The 15678-nt window shown below is 43.2% G+C and overlaps 1 protein-coding gene across 1 annotated transcript in view; it reads right to left on the minus strand.

The window, feature by feature from the left end:
- Positions 1–15678, minus strand: part of LOC149233535 (Zinc finger, C3HC4 type (RING finger) family protein) — a 357687-nt gene that overhangs the window by 124358 nt on the left and 217651 nt on the right. Inside the window, exons 8-9 of the mRNA XM_089379789.1 lie at positions 390–3525; positions 148–280 (exon numbers count right to left, since the gene is read on the minus strand). Coding sequence (XP_089235915.1) covers positions 148–280; positions 390–3525 — 3269 coding nt within the window. The remainder of the gene's footprint in view (positions 1–147; positions 281–389; positions 3526–15678) is intronic.

Here is a 15678-nt window from a genome sequence, read left to right on the forward strand (position 1 = left end):
TAAGCTTGTTAATTACTAAAAAATATGCTTGCAAAAAAAAAGACATATCCATCAATGAAAAATAATTAAGATTTAAATTTTAGACAGACAAAGACCTTTCAGCCATCTACCGAACCCAAGAACTAACAGGGCAGTTAAATATTTCACCTGAACTTGAAATTGTTCCCCAGATATTGTTCAGGTACTTCAAAACATCACCAAAAGCCTCCTCTACAGACTTCATGCCTATATTTGTAGGCCATCGTGCAAGTGTTTCTTCTCCACTACTTTTCCCAACAATCTGCAATAGTTATTTTAGAGGGAAATTTCATTCATCAAGTTTCATGAAATCACATTCATCGAAATGCTCAGTTAAAATCACTGAATAAGAATAAATAGTCTCAATCCACCTGAAGATGCCTCAGAACTGTAGGGAATGGAGGCGGGCTCCGCAAATGCAATGCTCCCCAAGAGAAATCTGGTGGAATTACATTTTGTCTTGCAAGTATAGGTGTACATGTCCAGGCCAAAGGCCAATCCCTCAACAAAATTGCCTCGCTGTATGACGTAAGCACCCTCTTCCCCCCTTTTCTTCCAGCAATGTTGGGCATGCCTTTTTCAGCAGGAACGAATGCAATTTGGCTTAAAAGATTACAGAAACTACTTCCATACACAAGTGAAAACTGTTTGAGAATAGATTCCACTACAGAACTGGCAAGAGACCATATCTCAAGTGAAAGCTCGTCTTTAAATGAAGAAAACTCTGCATCAAAAGCATCAGAGTTGTCTGTATCTGAAGTAAATTCTTTTGCAAGAAATTCTACCTTTCTTGCACATTCTAACAGCATTTCTGGTTCTGAAGCTGTTCGTAATCCTGCTTTGCGCAAAATATTAAGCCATCCATCTGTTGCAAACCTTCCACCAGGAAATTTTGAGCTATCTCCAGCAAAAACAGATTTCAATAAAGAATCACCAGGATCTAGAAGCTCCTGGGGTTTTAACAATTGGCTACTGACCTCATGTGCACCACTTTTGACAAACTTGGTGTCCTTCAAAGCAGAAACTACTATGTTTTCAAACTGTAAGTCTTCCCAGTTAAGATATATAAAGATCAGAATGCATTCTTGATCATGTTCATTCTTTTGTTCAAACCCAGGCAAACCAAACTTCACTAGTAACTCTTCATTCTGCAGCTCTGGTACACCAAGAACATGGTAGAGTAAGCCACCACTTGCAGCTGTGTAATGGCAAAGGCAGCGTTCATCAACTGGCTGGAAAAAAGCACCTGGACAAATAATGCAATGATCCTGTCCACTTACCGATGTATATGTACCAACAACTGTTCTATAAATGGGAAGTGACCTCAACATATCAAGCTCTTCTGTGCTATAAGTAGGAACCAAAGAAGGGGAAGGAGAGAAGTCTGAGGCAAAAAGTGAAAACAATTCATCACGGTCAGCAGTTGAGAAAGGCGCCACGTTTGCAGAGAAGCAACCAGCCTGTTTAGCAGCCAATAGCTTTGAAATAACTACTTGTCCAAGGGTCTGTCCTGGCTTCGGAAAACAACACTGAAGAGCATTACAATCCATAAAGCATTTATTGTAAATAGGCACATTACAGCATTTCAGTAATGGAAACAGCCATGGCTGTTTTAACTCCACCATTTCAAATGCTTTGATGCATGTGTCGACTAAAAGATCAGAATCCATGCTAGAACTGTCCCCAATCTGTGTACCTTCCATAATTCTATTTGAACTCGTATCTACTGATGAGTGCTCAGTATCAGGTGGTATAAAAATTAGATTGCATTGTTTTATGCGACATAAAACTGATGTGGATGTAATAGCAGGAATAAGAGGCCAGTCAGAGAAAAGTCTTAGTTCATCCAAAGAACTACCAATGTTCTTCCAAAATAAGCGAAGCCAATCAGGAGATGGACCTTTACATTGAGAACCTGGACCATAATCCCACGAAACCCAAGGACTATTCCCCATATCATTGACATAAGAAACCCACTGCGGAGAGAAAACTAATTTTAAATGGGCTGACAGTAGCTGAGGTGAGAATGGTTGCAGTTTTAATAGTCTTTGAACAGTGCAATTTCCAAAAACTTCAGTCAAAGATGGTCTGTCAAAGCATTGTAGATGAATAAACTTCACAGCCAATGGTTGCATTATTGTTTGTTGCTCTTTGTTTGCTACCCACAGCTCTGTGACACCTAAACGTTGCAAATGTTTTGTTGCTGTTGGGCATGGTAGACCTTTTGCTTCTCCAACTATATATGCCATGTGCAATGTGATATCTCCAACATCATATCCATTTGTGATAATATTGTCTCCATGTGTTGGGGATCCTCCCACTCGACTAAAATCTTCTACAACACCCCTGCCAAAATCAAGTAATGCTCTGCCAAAACTTGTGACTATTTCCAATGCATCACCTCCAGCATCTGAAGAACTCCCTGGAAGAAAGTTCTGAGCCCTCTGAAAGCTTGCCCGTGAGTTATGAAGATGACTTTGGCCAACAGTACCATTCATTATTGGATCACTAAGTGTCCTGTTCCTGGTTATATTGGCGTTGTTTTGTACATTAACTTGATTGGCATGATCCTGTAATGATATATCCTGATGATCAGGTGACATGTTAACTGAACTGGATATGGATGGGTGTTGAAGTTGAAGATCAGAAAAGCAATACTCAAGAATATCAATATATGTTTCAACTAATCGAAGGACAATGGATGCAGGTGATGCCTTCAGTAAGGTCCTCACCATCTTAGGTGTTATTTCTTTCACCACTACCCCTATAGCTTCAATTTCTCTGACAAGTTCCCCAGGTACTGCAAACACTGGATAGTGTTCCTTGATGAAGCTACAAACAGTTGCTGGCGGTGAGTGATCAGCGGCATCCGTACCAGGAGTAGCAAGAAACATACCTTCAGAAGCTTTGACTACAGTACCACCATAAATTTGCCAAACAGGTAGTTCAACAAGACGTGAGTAAAAAGGTCTTATAACTTTCTCTACTAAACATTGCCACTCAGCATCCGGAACTGTTGAAGTACTCATAAAACCTTCAGTAGATGGAACTTGATTAGAAGACAGTCTTTTAGTCTTCGACCGTGGCCAAAATGAATAAACTCTATCAGCAGAGATCTGCAGGATCCCACTCACAACTTGAGCAACAGATAAGTCCACACGCGAAGTTAAAGGATCCTTTCTAAGTCTTTGAAATTCCACCATTAATTCCACATAGGAATCGCGGACACAAGCCATCAATTCCTTATTCCAAGAGGCAATAAGTTGATTGTGTGTGTCATTTTTATTTCCTAAAGCAGTTGCAAAGGCTTCATTTTCAAATAGATACCGCCCCGCATTGTGGCATATAAGAAAACATCCAAAGATTGTCACTGGCATGCTAACTGAGAAAGTCAATGGAAGGGGGGATAAGATGCAATTATCTGAACAAACCCTCGTAGCTTTTCCATTCCGGGACACATTTGCAGCAACACCAGCAATTGGAGCCAAGTTATAAGACATATACCTCCTGCAACAAGCAATATGCAATCATCTAAAGTTCAAAACGGTAATCCAATAAAAGAGAATAACTGCAAGGTGTAAAATTTGTTTGAAACTATATGTTATAAAATTTAAGAGCATGCCAATACATTTGTGCTCTCATAATAGCTTGAGGGCTGATGCATGAACAAAATATTACAGATACTAGCATTTCATATGGTGCTACCAGCATACTTTCATGGATGAATAACAACAAAGTAAAATATGCAAATTGTTCCTTGCTGACAATCCACCAGGTCAGATATGAATAAGGTTGAAATTTCTTTGGTGTTTACCTGTAGTTTCATTGTGTTTCTGTTAGCTTTTGGGGTTACTCCAAAAGTATTACACTATGCTTGAGGGCACTTCATGCAATGTGGGTGCAAGGTGTGTTCACTTCCCTTGATTGTATCGTGATGGATATACACATTGGAGGCTTACCCTTGGATTGATATGCCTTGACTTCATGCATTTTCTTACGAGGTTGGAGAACAATGTGACTTGGTGACATCCTTCATGAAGCATGCCCATGCAAGTTGGTTGCCTCTTCTGGAGACGTATCCATTTGGAAGAAAAGCATTGGGCATCTAAGAGAAGAGGACTAATCCCTAGATAGCATGGGGTCATTTGGTTACTTGCATGGAGGCTTGTCCTCGACTTGAAGATGCTTGGATTGAGGAGTGATCATGTAAGTGTGGTGGAATTGGACATGTGCCTTAAGAGGGAAATGTCAAAGTTGAGGTATTTCTGAATTTGCATTAATTGTAGTTATGGGAATTTTCAATAGTTTCTAAAGTAGCAATTATTTCTAAATAGGAAATACATATTCCTCATTATTTATTTCTGAGCATTAAGAACATTATTTATGAAGTGTTGGCTGACATAAATAACATCATCTACCAAAATGCTACTCACAGTCACTAACGCCAGAACTTGAAATTTTTTCCTCCAAATTTAGATCAGATGCTACTAGCATGAAACAAAGGTCTATCAGAAATAAAGTGCTAGAACTAACTCTAGAACAAGATAGAACAGAATGCCAGGTAATTATATGAGAAAAAATAATCAAAAAAAGAGTTTTTCATTCAAACCACAAATTGCATCGATCTGACTCCCAATAGAAACTGTAATGGATAAAAACCATTAAAGAAATCCAGATAACTCACATGTTATAGCCCATTGCACTCATGCTAAGTAAGATATTTCTAGTTCAAGATCCAGAAATATTGATAAGAGACACAGAGATCCAACATCGCAAGCTAAATACAATGGCATATCTTGGGACGAATAACATGAATAGAATGTCATGTACATGGGAAGACCAAGCATATCAATAACCAAAAAATAAAATATGTTCCACCAAGTTTTAGGAACAGGGGAGTGTGAAGCAACACAAAGGAGACGTGTGAGCACTCCCAAATTTTAAAGAAGTTCAGGGGAGCATAGTGTTGGAATTTCTAAGTTGGACATGTTAGAAACCCTTCATGCACTTTATTAATTTATTCCTACCTACTTGTTATGTTAATTAACAAGTTATTTACCATGTAAATACTGGAATAATTATAAGTACATGCTCAACACATTACAGATCAACAACTGAAGGAAATAGAGACAAGCACACAAGTGACACCATTGTTTTTGGACTAATGTTCCCGGAAAAACCCAATGCTGGAAAACCAGTGCAGCTATCTAAGGGTTTGATTTATTAACCAGTTTCAGAATACAATCTAGGTGCCAAATCCAGCTCACCCAACACAGAAAAAATCTTGGCAGTAGTACCTCTCTACTAGGAAGCAGATATTCCCGCGGAAACCCCAGATAAACACTCCGGCAGCTCCACAGCTCCAATCTGCCCCACGAAAACCCAACCTCAGCTTCTAGGGATTGTGTCAACCTCTCTTTGGCTCAGCGTTAGCCCAACATCACTCTGGCTTGGCCTGTGTCAGCCTCTGAAGGCACTACATCAGCGCTCTGGCCCTCTGCGTCACCAAAGTTGGCCCTCTATGTCACCCACGATGGCCCTCTGAGGCACTGCGCAACTCCTGGTTGCCTCTGCATGAGCCTTCGCTGAATATGCATAAACCCTTGGCTGCTTCTGCCTCCCTCTCTTCGACTACTATGCTGATCCTCCCGATGTTATCTCTGCCTCTCTACTTCTGTATTCACTACCCCTCAGCTGCAACTCTGATCACTCTTCCAACTTTCTCAGCAAACTGAGCCCTAGAAAGATGTCTTGGTGTGTTCTCCAAGTGACCTCAAGCCTCAAACCCAACCCTAGAAAGTTGAAATCTTGATCTCTTGGTGTGTTCTCTAAGTGACTTCAAGCCTCCTCTTATACTTTTCTCGTTGACAAATCAACAGTCGAGATTAAGTCCCTAATCAACGGCTAAGATTAGATCTGACTTGATCCATGTCTATTGGACCCTTCTAACACAATTTTATATTAATTCACATTAATATTTTATTTTCCCTAAGTTTAAACTTACAAACTCCATTAAAAATATTAATTATTTTAATATCTCCCAAACTGTTTAGAATCTGCCCAAACCCTTTATGGGTATTGGAGTTCTCATGTGCCTTAGCCTCTCCACCAATTTTCGTGGCTAGAGCACATACGATGCTACCCCAAATCAACACTCCCTCTTAGTGAGGATTGTGCTCTAACAGTACTCTTCACTGGGTATCACCCTGATCATCTCGCATCAGTCCCTGTGCTGATGCTAGGCCTACTACCCAATATCCTCTACACTGCTGCATCATGTACTGCTACCCATGGCCCTGCCACTACCACTGTTACATCTGTACTGCAACTCCCTCTGTATCTATGTTGCTGCCCATGGCTCTGCCACTGCCACTGCTGCATCTGCATTGCAACCCATCTCATCATGTTGCCCATAGCACCACCACTGCTAACTGTTGCACTGCAACCGAATTACTGAGAAGTAACTGATCTCCCAACTCTGACAGTTCCATCAGGCTAGAAACGCTATGCTGAAGCTCCCTCTGTCACTAACAAGTGCTCCCTCTTTGACCTCTGCGCTGCGGAAACAACTCCATGCATCTCGCACACCTCACTGTGCCATCCTGCACTTGTTCAACACTCTCGTGCCTCTCGCACTTTTATAACCTGCTAGCCTCGCGTTGTTCTGTTACTCCTGCACCATAGCACTCTCTACCGCTCCATCCGCATCCGTCTCTACCGACATCGCCAACACTGTTACTCCTCTTCGACACTCCCGTAGCCAGGTATAATCCGACGGCTTGGGTACCTCAAGGATCCCGCCCCTCGTCGCCTGTAGTCCATCTAACTACAGCTCAATCTCTCCCCACTTCTGCTCAAGTGGTGTGTGTGCACTCATGGCACAGTCATCGTCCGTCTCTACTTCCTTCTCTGCCCTTGCTGGCGCTGCCTTGGTCTCAAAGGCCTCTCCCTTACACTTCTTCCTTGGACACTAAGTCGCATAATGACACAGCTCCCAACAGTGGAAGAATTTGACATTGGAGAGGTCCTTCTTCTTCCGTTTCTCCTGCTTTCCCTCAAATGCTAGGGCAACATCCTCTGTAGAAATTTCTGTTTTCCCACCCCGGTTTTCAGTTTCTCCTTATTTCTCCCATGTAGTTAAATGCCCATTCCCATAACCATACATTTAACAGACTGAAAAAATAAATATTGCTGAAAACACAAATTCTGGAAATTTTTCAGAACGTTGGAAATTGCAGAATTAAAAATCAGCAATCAAAAACAGCCATTAAAACACTGATATTTTTGGTCAACTTGACCCTGGAAAAACCCCCTACAACTCTTGGGGAAAACCAGTTTGAGAGCTCTTCTTTATTTCTGAAAATTGCCTTTTTACAGTGAGAATTATTCAGCAAAAAATCAGCGAGCAAATTTACAACTTATCTCCTTTCCTGTGCCTCACAGCAATCTGGAAATTACAGCAAACAGGACAGCAATAAACGTTGTACGGCCTCCGTTTTGTGTGCATAAAAATCAGCAAACTGCTCCTCGATTTTTGTGCAAAAATCTGCCTTTCACTATGTGTTGAATCAGCTGTACAAATCTGCTCAACTACTGCCTTGGAATGTGTGCCAAGCTGCTGTCTCCTTCTCCTCCCTGCTCAGAAATCTCTCTTGCTCTCTTGCTCTCCTTCTCCCAATCTGCTCATGAAAGAATGAATGACCTTTTCCTCATTTTCCTCCTTTAATATAACTCCAAGTGACTTTTGGGTGATCCAAGTGACTTTTGGGTGATCTCTAAATCCAATGGCTGAAATAGATTTAGATCAATGGCTGAGATTAAATGCTCATTTAAATGTCACTTTCTATTTTTTAATTCACCCCACTTTAATAAAGACCCACTTAGTCATTTATTTCCAAAGTCACTTTTCCTTTCTAATTTTTCATTGACTTTATAAAAGTTACTTTAAAATTAGACTTAATAACTTTATCACTTAAAGTCACTTTTAAATTAGATTTAACTTTATAAAATTATAAAGTTACTTTAGGAGAAAAATTAAATTCTTTTGGACACTTTTCCCTAGGCCAAAGATCAAAGCCTAAGGGAACCACATGTCCTCCGGTACCAAATTTCAACATCCTCCTCTCCCTCCTTCTTGATTCTGATCCCCTTGCCACTGCTTCCCACCCTACTTAGCCTTCCTATCTCTTCTTGGCGAAGAGCAACCCACATTTCCTCACAATCTGGAAGGGTCGCCCTGCCCAATATGCTCTCGACAAACACCTCCCAGACTTTTGAGACTGCTTTCAGGGTTGTTCTCACCATCAATTCCAGATTCGGCGTTGCCCCTATGCAAGTCAGATGATCCCAGATCTCCTTCAATCGACCGAGGAATGGGTCGATCTATTCTCCGTTCTCCATATGGTATGATTGCAGCTGATTTTCTAGTAGCATCTTCGTCTGCACAGAAGTATGCTAATACAAATTGGTCAAGGCCTCCCACATCTCATGTGTCGTGTTCTTCTCGGCAATATGTGGTACTATATGATCCTTGAACCTGTCAAGGATGATACTCTTAGCCCTCGCCATTGCATCCTGATGCCTGTCGTTATCAGTCGGATCAACTGGGATAGCTATCATCCTCAAGGCGAAATGCTTGACATGATTCCTGTCTAGTACATATAAGATTCTAGCCTTCCAGACTACGAAGTTTGAGGCTCCGTCCAGTCTGTCCTAGTCTCTTCCTCCGTGTAGTGCCATTTCGTTGCTCCTCTCCTTCCCTCCTAGAAGTTCTCAGTATGACTCCCTCTGAGCCTCGATTTCCCTCCTGGAAACCCTTCTGCCAATGTCAAGATGCCCCTCTCCAATCGTTTGTGCAACTGCAACACTGATCTAGATTCCTTGGCTAGAAATCCAACTCAGCAGCAACTCCCTTTACCTTAGTCTTTCCCTATTAGGTATTGTTCTAACTACAGTACCCCACCAGCTTCACTCTGCAACTTACCCACAGCGTCCTAAACCCTAGAAAATTGAAGGTTAGAGCTCCTAAGCTCTGCGCAATCCCAGCACCGGCAAATCAGCCTCCTCAGCCAACTGCGTCAGCCCTCCTGGCCTCTACGTGGCTCTGTGTGACATTGCCTTTGCCTCCCTCGGCCTCTGCGCCACCTCTTCCTGGCTTAGTCTTGATGACACAGGCACTCTGTCACCCCTTCCTTGCTGCTACTCTGCTAGGAATCACTTCTATCACTCGAGACAGTTGTTTTCTGCTGATGCTGCTCTGCTCGACTCATGTCCTCAGTTCTCCTGTGATCTGCAACCATGCTCTGATAACATGTTGGAATTTCTAATTCTGACACGTTAGAAACCCTTCATGCACTTAAATGATTTATTCCTACCAACTTGTTATGTTAATTAACAAGTTATTTACCATGTAAATACCGCAAAATAATACAAGTACATGCTCAACACATTACAGATCATCAACTGAAGGAAATAGCGACAAGCACACAAGTGACACCGTTGTTTTTGGACTAATGTCCCCGAAAAACCCAATGCGGGAAAACTGGTGCAGCTAACTGAGGGTTTGATTTATTAAGCAGTTTCATAATACAACCTGGGTGCCAAATCCAGCTCACCCAACAACGAAAAAATCTCAACAGTAGTCTACTCGAAAGCAGATATTCCGGATAAACACTCCGGCAACTCCATAGCTCCAATTTGCCCCACGAAACCCCAGCGTCATCCTCTAGGGACTGTGTCAGCCTCTCTCTAGCCCAGCGTTAGCCCAGCGTCACTCTGGCTTGGCCTGCATCAACCTCTGGGGGCAATGCGTCAGCCCTCTTGCCCTCTACGTCACCCACGCTGGCCCTCCGAGGTGCGCAACTCCTGGCTACCTCCGCGTCAGCCCTAGCTGGCTATGCATGAACCCTTCGTTGCTTCTGTGTCTCTCTTCGGCTACTGCACTGATCCTCCCGACGCTATCTCTACCTCTCTGCTTCTGTATTCACTGCCCCTCAGCTTCAACTCTGATCATTCTCTCAACTTTCTCAGCAAACCCAGCCCAAAAAGTCGAAATCTTGATCTCTGGTGTGTTCTCCAAGTGACCCTCAAGCCTCCTCTTTTACTTTTCTCGTTGACAAATCAACGGCCCAGATTAAGTCCCTAATCAACGATTAAGATTAGACCTGGCTTGATCCATGTCTTTTGGACCTTTCTAACACAGTTTTATATTAATTCACATTAATATTTTATTTTCCCTAAGTCTCCTCTTTTACCTTTTTTGTTGACAAATCAACGGCCCAGATTAAGTCCCTAATCAACGGTTAAGATTAGATCTAACTTGATCCATGTCTTTTGGACCCTTCTAACACAGTTTTATATTAATTCACATTAATATTTTATTTTCCCTAAGTTTAGACTTAGGGACTCCATCAAAAATATTAATTATTTTAATATCTCTCAAACTATTTAGAATCTGCCCAAACCCTTTCTGGGTATTGGAGTTCTCATGTGCCTTAGTCTCTCCACCAATTTTCATGGCTAGAGCACATCCGATGCTACCCTAAATCAACACTCCGTCTTAGCGAGGACTATGCTATAACAATACTCCTCACTCAGTATCACCCTGATCATCCGGCATCGGTCCTTGTGATGATGCTAGGCCTGCTACCCAACATCCTCTGCACTCTTGCATCTTGTACTGCTACCCATGGCCCTGCCACTGCCACTGTTGCATGCGTACTGCAACCCCCTCTGCATCCGTGTTGTTGCCCATGGCTCTGCCACTGCCACTGCTGCATCTGCACTACAACCCCTCTCATCATGATGCATCATGCAGCCCATAGCACGACGGCGACCACTACTAAGTGCTGCACTGCAACCTAATGACTGAGAAGTAAGTAACTGATCTCCCAACTCTGACATCTCCGTCGGGCTAGAAACACTCCTGATGCTGAAGCTCCCTCTGTCACTGACAAGTGCTCCCTCTCTGACCTCTGCGTTGCTGCAACAACTCCATGCATCTCACACCATTGCAAACCTCTCTGTGCCATTCTGCACTGGTGCAACACTCTCATGCCTCTCGCACTGTTGCAGCCTGCTAGCCTCGTGCTATCCCGGGACTCCTACACTGTAGCACTCTCTGTCGCTCCATCCGCATCCGTCTCTACCTACATCGCCAGCACAGCTACTCCCCTTCAAGGCTCCCTTAGCCAGGTATAATCCGAGAGCTTGGGTACCTCAAGGATCCTACCCCTCATCCCCTGTAGTCCGTCTAACTACAGCTCAATGTCTCCCCACTTCCACTCAAGTGGTGTGTGTGCACTCATGGCACAGTCATCGTCTGTCTCTACTTCCTTCTCTGCCCTTGTTGGCACTACCTTGGTCTTAGAGGCCTCTCCCTTACTCTTCTTCCTTGGACACTGGGTTGCATAATCACCCAGCTCCCCACAGTGGAAGCATTTTACCTTGGAGAGGTCCTTCTTCTTCTATTTCTCCTACTTTCCCTCAGATGCTAGGGCAACATCCTCCTCTTCCTCCTTCTTGATTCTGATCCCCTTGCCACTACTTCCCACCTTGCTTAGCATTCTGATTTTTTCTTGGTGAGGAGCAGCCCACATTTCCTCCCAATCTGGAAGGGTCGCCCTGCCCAGTATGTTGTAGACAAACACCTCCCAGTCTTCTGAGACTATGTTTAGGGTTGTTCTCACCATCAATTCTGGATTCAGTGTTGCCCCTATGGAAGTCAGTTGATCCCAGATCTCCTTCAATCGATCGAGGAATGGGTCAATCTGTTCTCCCTTCTTCATTTGGTATGATTGCCGCTGATTTTAAAGTAGCATCTTCTTCTACATGGAAGTATGCTGATACAACTTGGTCAAGGCCTCCCACATCTCCTGTACCGTGTTCCTCTCGGCAACCTATGGTACTATATGATCCTTGAACCCATCATTGTTGATACTCTTAGCCCTCGCCATTGCATCCTCGTACCTATCGTTATCAGCCGATCAACTGGGATATCTATCGTCCTCAAGGAGAAGTGCTTGACACGATTCTTGTTTAGTACGGATAAGATTTTGGCCTTCCAGACTACAAAGTTTGAGGCTTCGTCCAATCTGTCTTGGTCTCTTACTCCGTGTAGTGCCATTTCATTGCTCCTCTACATCCTTGAACCCATCATTGTTGATACTCTTAGCCCTCGCCATTGCATCCTCGTACCTATCGTTATCAGCCGATCAACTGGGATAGCTATCGTCCTCAAGGAGAAGTGCTTGACACGATTCTTGTCTAGTACAAATAAGATTTTGGCCTTCCAGACTACAAAGTTTGAGGCTTCGTCCAGTCTGTCTTGGTCTCTTAATCTGTGTAGTGCCATTTCATTGGTCCTCTACTTCCCTCTTGGAAGTTCTCGGTATTACTCCCTCTGAGCCTCGATTTCCCTCATGAAAACCCTTCTGCCAATGTCAAGATGCCCCTCTCCAATCGTCTGTGCAACTACAACACTAATCTGAATTCCTTGGCTAGAAATCCACCTCTGCAACAACTCCCTCTACCTTGGTCTTTCCCTGTAAGGTATTGTCTTACTACAGTACCCCACCAGCTTCACTCTGCAACTTACCCACAGCCTCCTAAACCCCAGCAAACTGAAGGTTAGAGCTCCTAGGCTCTGTGCAATCCCAGCACCGGTAAATCAACCTCCTTAGTCAACTACATCAACCCTCCTGGCCTCTACGTGGCTCTGCGTGAGCCTGCCTTTGCCTCCCTCAGCCTTTGCGCTGCCTCTCACCGGCTCAATCCTGATGACACAAGCACTGCGTCACCGCTTCCTTGCTGCTACTCTGCTAGGAATCGCTTCTATCACTCAGGACAGTTGTTTTCTGTTGATATTGCTCTGCTCGGTTGATTTCCTTAGTTCTCCTGTGATCTGCAACCATGCTCTGATACCATGTTGGAATTTCTAAGTCTGACACGTTAGAAACCCTTCATGCACTTTACAGATTCATTCCTACCTACTTGTTCTATTAATTAACAAGTTATTCACCAGTAAATAATGGAAATAAATACCAGTACATGCTCGACACATTACAAATCATCAACTTAAGGAAATAGAGACAAGCACACAAGCGACACCGTTGTTTTTGGACTAATGTCCTTGGAAACACCCAATGCGGGAAAACTGTTACAACTATCTGAAGGTTTGATTTATTAAGCAGTTTTAGAATACAATCTGGGTGCCAAATCCGACCCACCCAACAGAGAAAAAATCTCAGCAGTGGTACCTCTCTACTCGGAAGCAACGTTGCAGGAAGCGCCCCCCCCCCCCCCCTCGGATCCTAGGCCGGAATCGCGCCCCGTACGGAAGCGTTCCGGAAGCGCTCCAGGAAGCGCGATTCCAAAAATCCCGAAGCACGATTCCTATTTTTTAATACGCTTCCTGGTTTTTATGAAGCGTGGGCCCCGAAGCGCGCTTCCCACGCTTCGGGCCCGGAAGCGTACGCTTCACGAGCGCTTCGGAGCGCTTCCGAAAAAACCGCGCGGGCTAAGGAAAAATACTTCATTTTTTTTAATTTTTTTTTTAAGTTAACTTAACTTAGCAATGAGGGGGTGGGTTAGGGTGAGTTTAGGGTGAGTTTAGGGTGAGGAATGAAAAGCATAAAGCTCCCATTCATTCCTCATTTTCTCACTTTGAGTTTATGAGAGTTGGAGAAGAGAAGAGAGGAGAGGAGAAGAGAAGAGAGGAAAGGAGAGGAGAAGAGAGGAGAGCTTGGAGGAGTGAAGAAGGAGGAGCTAGGAGAAGGAGGAGGAGCTTGGAGCAAGAGCTTGGAGGACTTCATCTACAAGAGCTAAAGAGGTAAGTTCAAACCCCAAACTCCCTTGTTTTTTTGAAAAAAAAATTGTATTTTTCTCCTCCCTCTCCTACTCTTTCCCATTGTTTCTACTTGCTCCTTTATTTACAGGTTGTCCACCACCTATATCCATATTCCAAGATGGTGTTCTTTTGGCTTCTATGTATCATTCCACTCTTGGTTTTAATGATGGCAAGGGTGAGGAATAGAAGGGAAGAGGAAGGGGATGAAGTTGGTCCTAATAGTAGTGACCCAATGTATGATGAGGAGGAAGGGTTTGAAGAGGAAGGGGATGAACTTGAAGGGGACACTGAAGCACAAGATGGGAAAGGTACATCAACACCCTTGTGGAACTATGTGACCAAACTTGATGGGGGAAAGGGTGGTGGATCTTACAAATTTGTGTGCCCTCATGGTTGTCATGGAGGAAAACCATATTGTGGTTCATATACCCGTCTGAGGAGGCATCTTTGTGGGGTGCTGGACAGTGATGAAAAAAAGGGTTCTGTGGGGGTACAAATTTGCCCAAACATTTCAACTGAAGAAAGAAGAAAATACATCCAAATAGAGATGGATGCACAACAAAAAAACAAGAAACAAAAAACTCATTCTGAATCAAGTGCAACCTCTAAATTTGGTAGTTGCCCATCTCCTCATGGTACTTCTGCAACCTCTGGAGGTAGAAGAACAATAGGGATTTCCTTAACGTTGCTGGGAGGGATGATGTGGATGGAAAGATAGTCTGTTTTCTTTGTGCTTGCGGTGTACCATTCAATGTGCTTCGCTCTCCCTATTGGCATGACATGGTAAAGGCCATCAATGAAGCCCCAAAAGGATACAAGGCCCCCAACTATGAGAAAGCTAGAACAGTGTTATTAGAAAGAGAAAAAGCTAAGGTTCAAAGAGCTTTGACACGTTTTACACATGAGTGGGTGGATTCTGGGGTATCCATTGTATCAGATGGGTGGACAAATATTAGAAACCAACATTTGATAAATGTTCTTGGTGTTTCTTCTAGTGGTGCAGTATTTATTGCATGTCATGACTCCTCCTCCATCAGTGCAACTGCACAAAACATTGCAGATCTCCTATTGAAATCAATCAAAGATGTTGGTCCGAATAATGTGGTTCAAGTGATCACAGATAATGCAGCAAATTGTAAGGTAGCAGGAAAAATTATTGAGCGTACTCATCCACACATCTTTTGGTCTGGGTGCCTGGTTCACACATTGAACCTTTTGATGCATGATATTCTGAAACACAAAGATTGTGGGTGGATTGTTGAGGTTTACAGGAAAGGGAAGCAGCTCATTAAATTCATCACAAGGCATACAAGGGTAAACTACTTCTATGGCACTTACTCCAAGTTGCAATTGCTTAAAATTGCAAAGACAAGATTTGCTAGTTATTACCTCACCTTTAGGCGGCTAGTGAGGGTGAGACAAGCTTTAACTAATCTGGTGTGTGCTGAAACATGGGATGAAATTAACACTGACACAGATGGTGCTAATGCAATCAAGGACACTGTTCTTGACAGTTACTTTTGGTCACAGGTTAAATATGTTTTGCAATTCACCAAACCAATTTATTACATGATCAAGTTTGCAGATTCAGATCGACCAGTAATTGGGGAGGTGTATGAGCAAATGGATAGCATGTTGGGGCAGATTAAAGACATTGTTGAGCCTAGAGATACCACCTTGTACAATTATATTCGTGTAGAGGTGCAAAACCGATGGGAAATGCTAAATATTCCATTGCATGCATTAGCATATGTTTTGACACCTAAATACTATCATCTATCATGGCTTTCAACACCAGCACCTGGGGGGGAAGC

This window comes from Pinus tabuliformis, chromosome J (genome assembly GCF_031772625.1).
Source record: "Pinus tabuliformis cultivar Carrire ecotype Pingquan chromosome J, CPIR1, whole genome shotgun sequence".
Lineage (NCBI taxonomy): Eukaryota > Viridiplantae > Streptophyta > Pinopsida > Pinales > Pinaceae > Pinus > Pinus tabuliformis.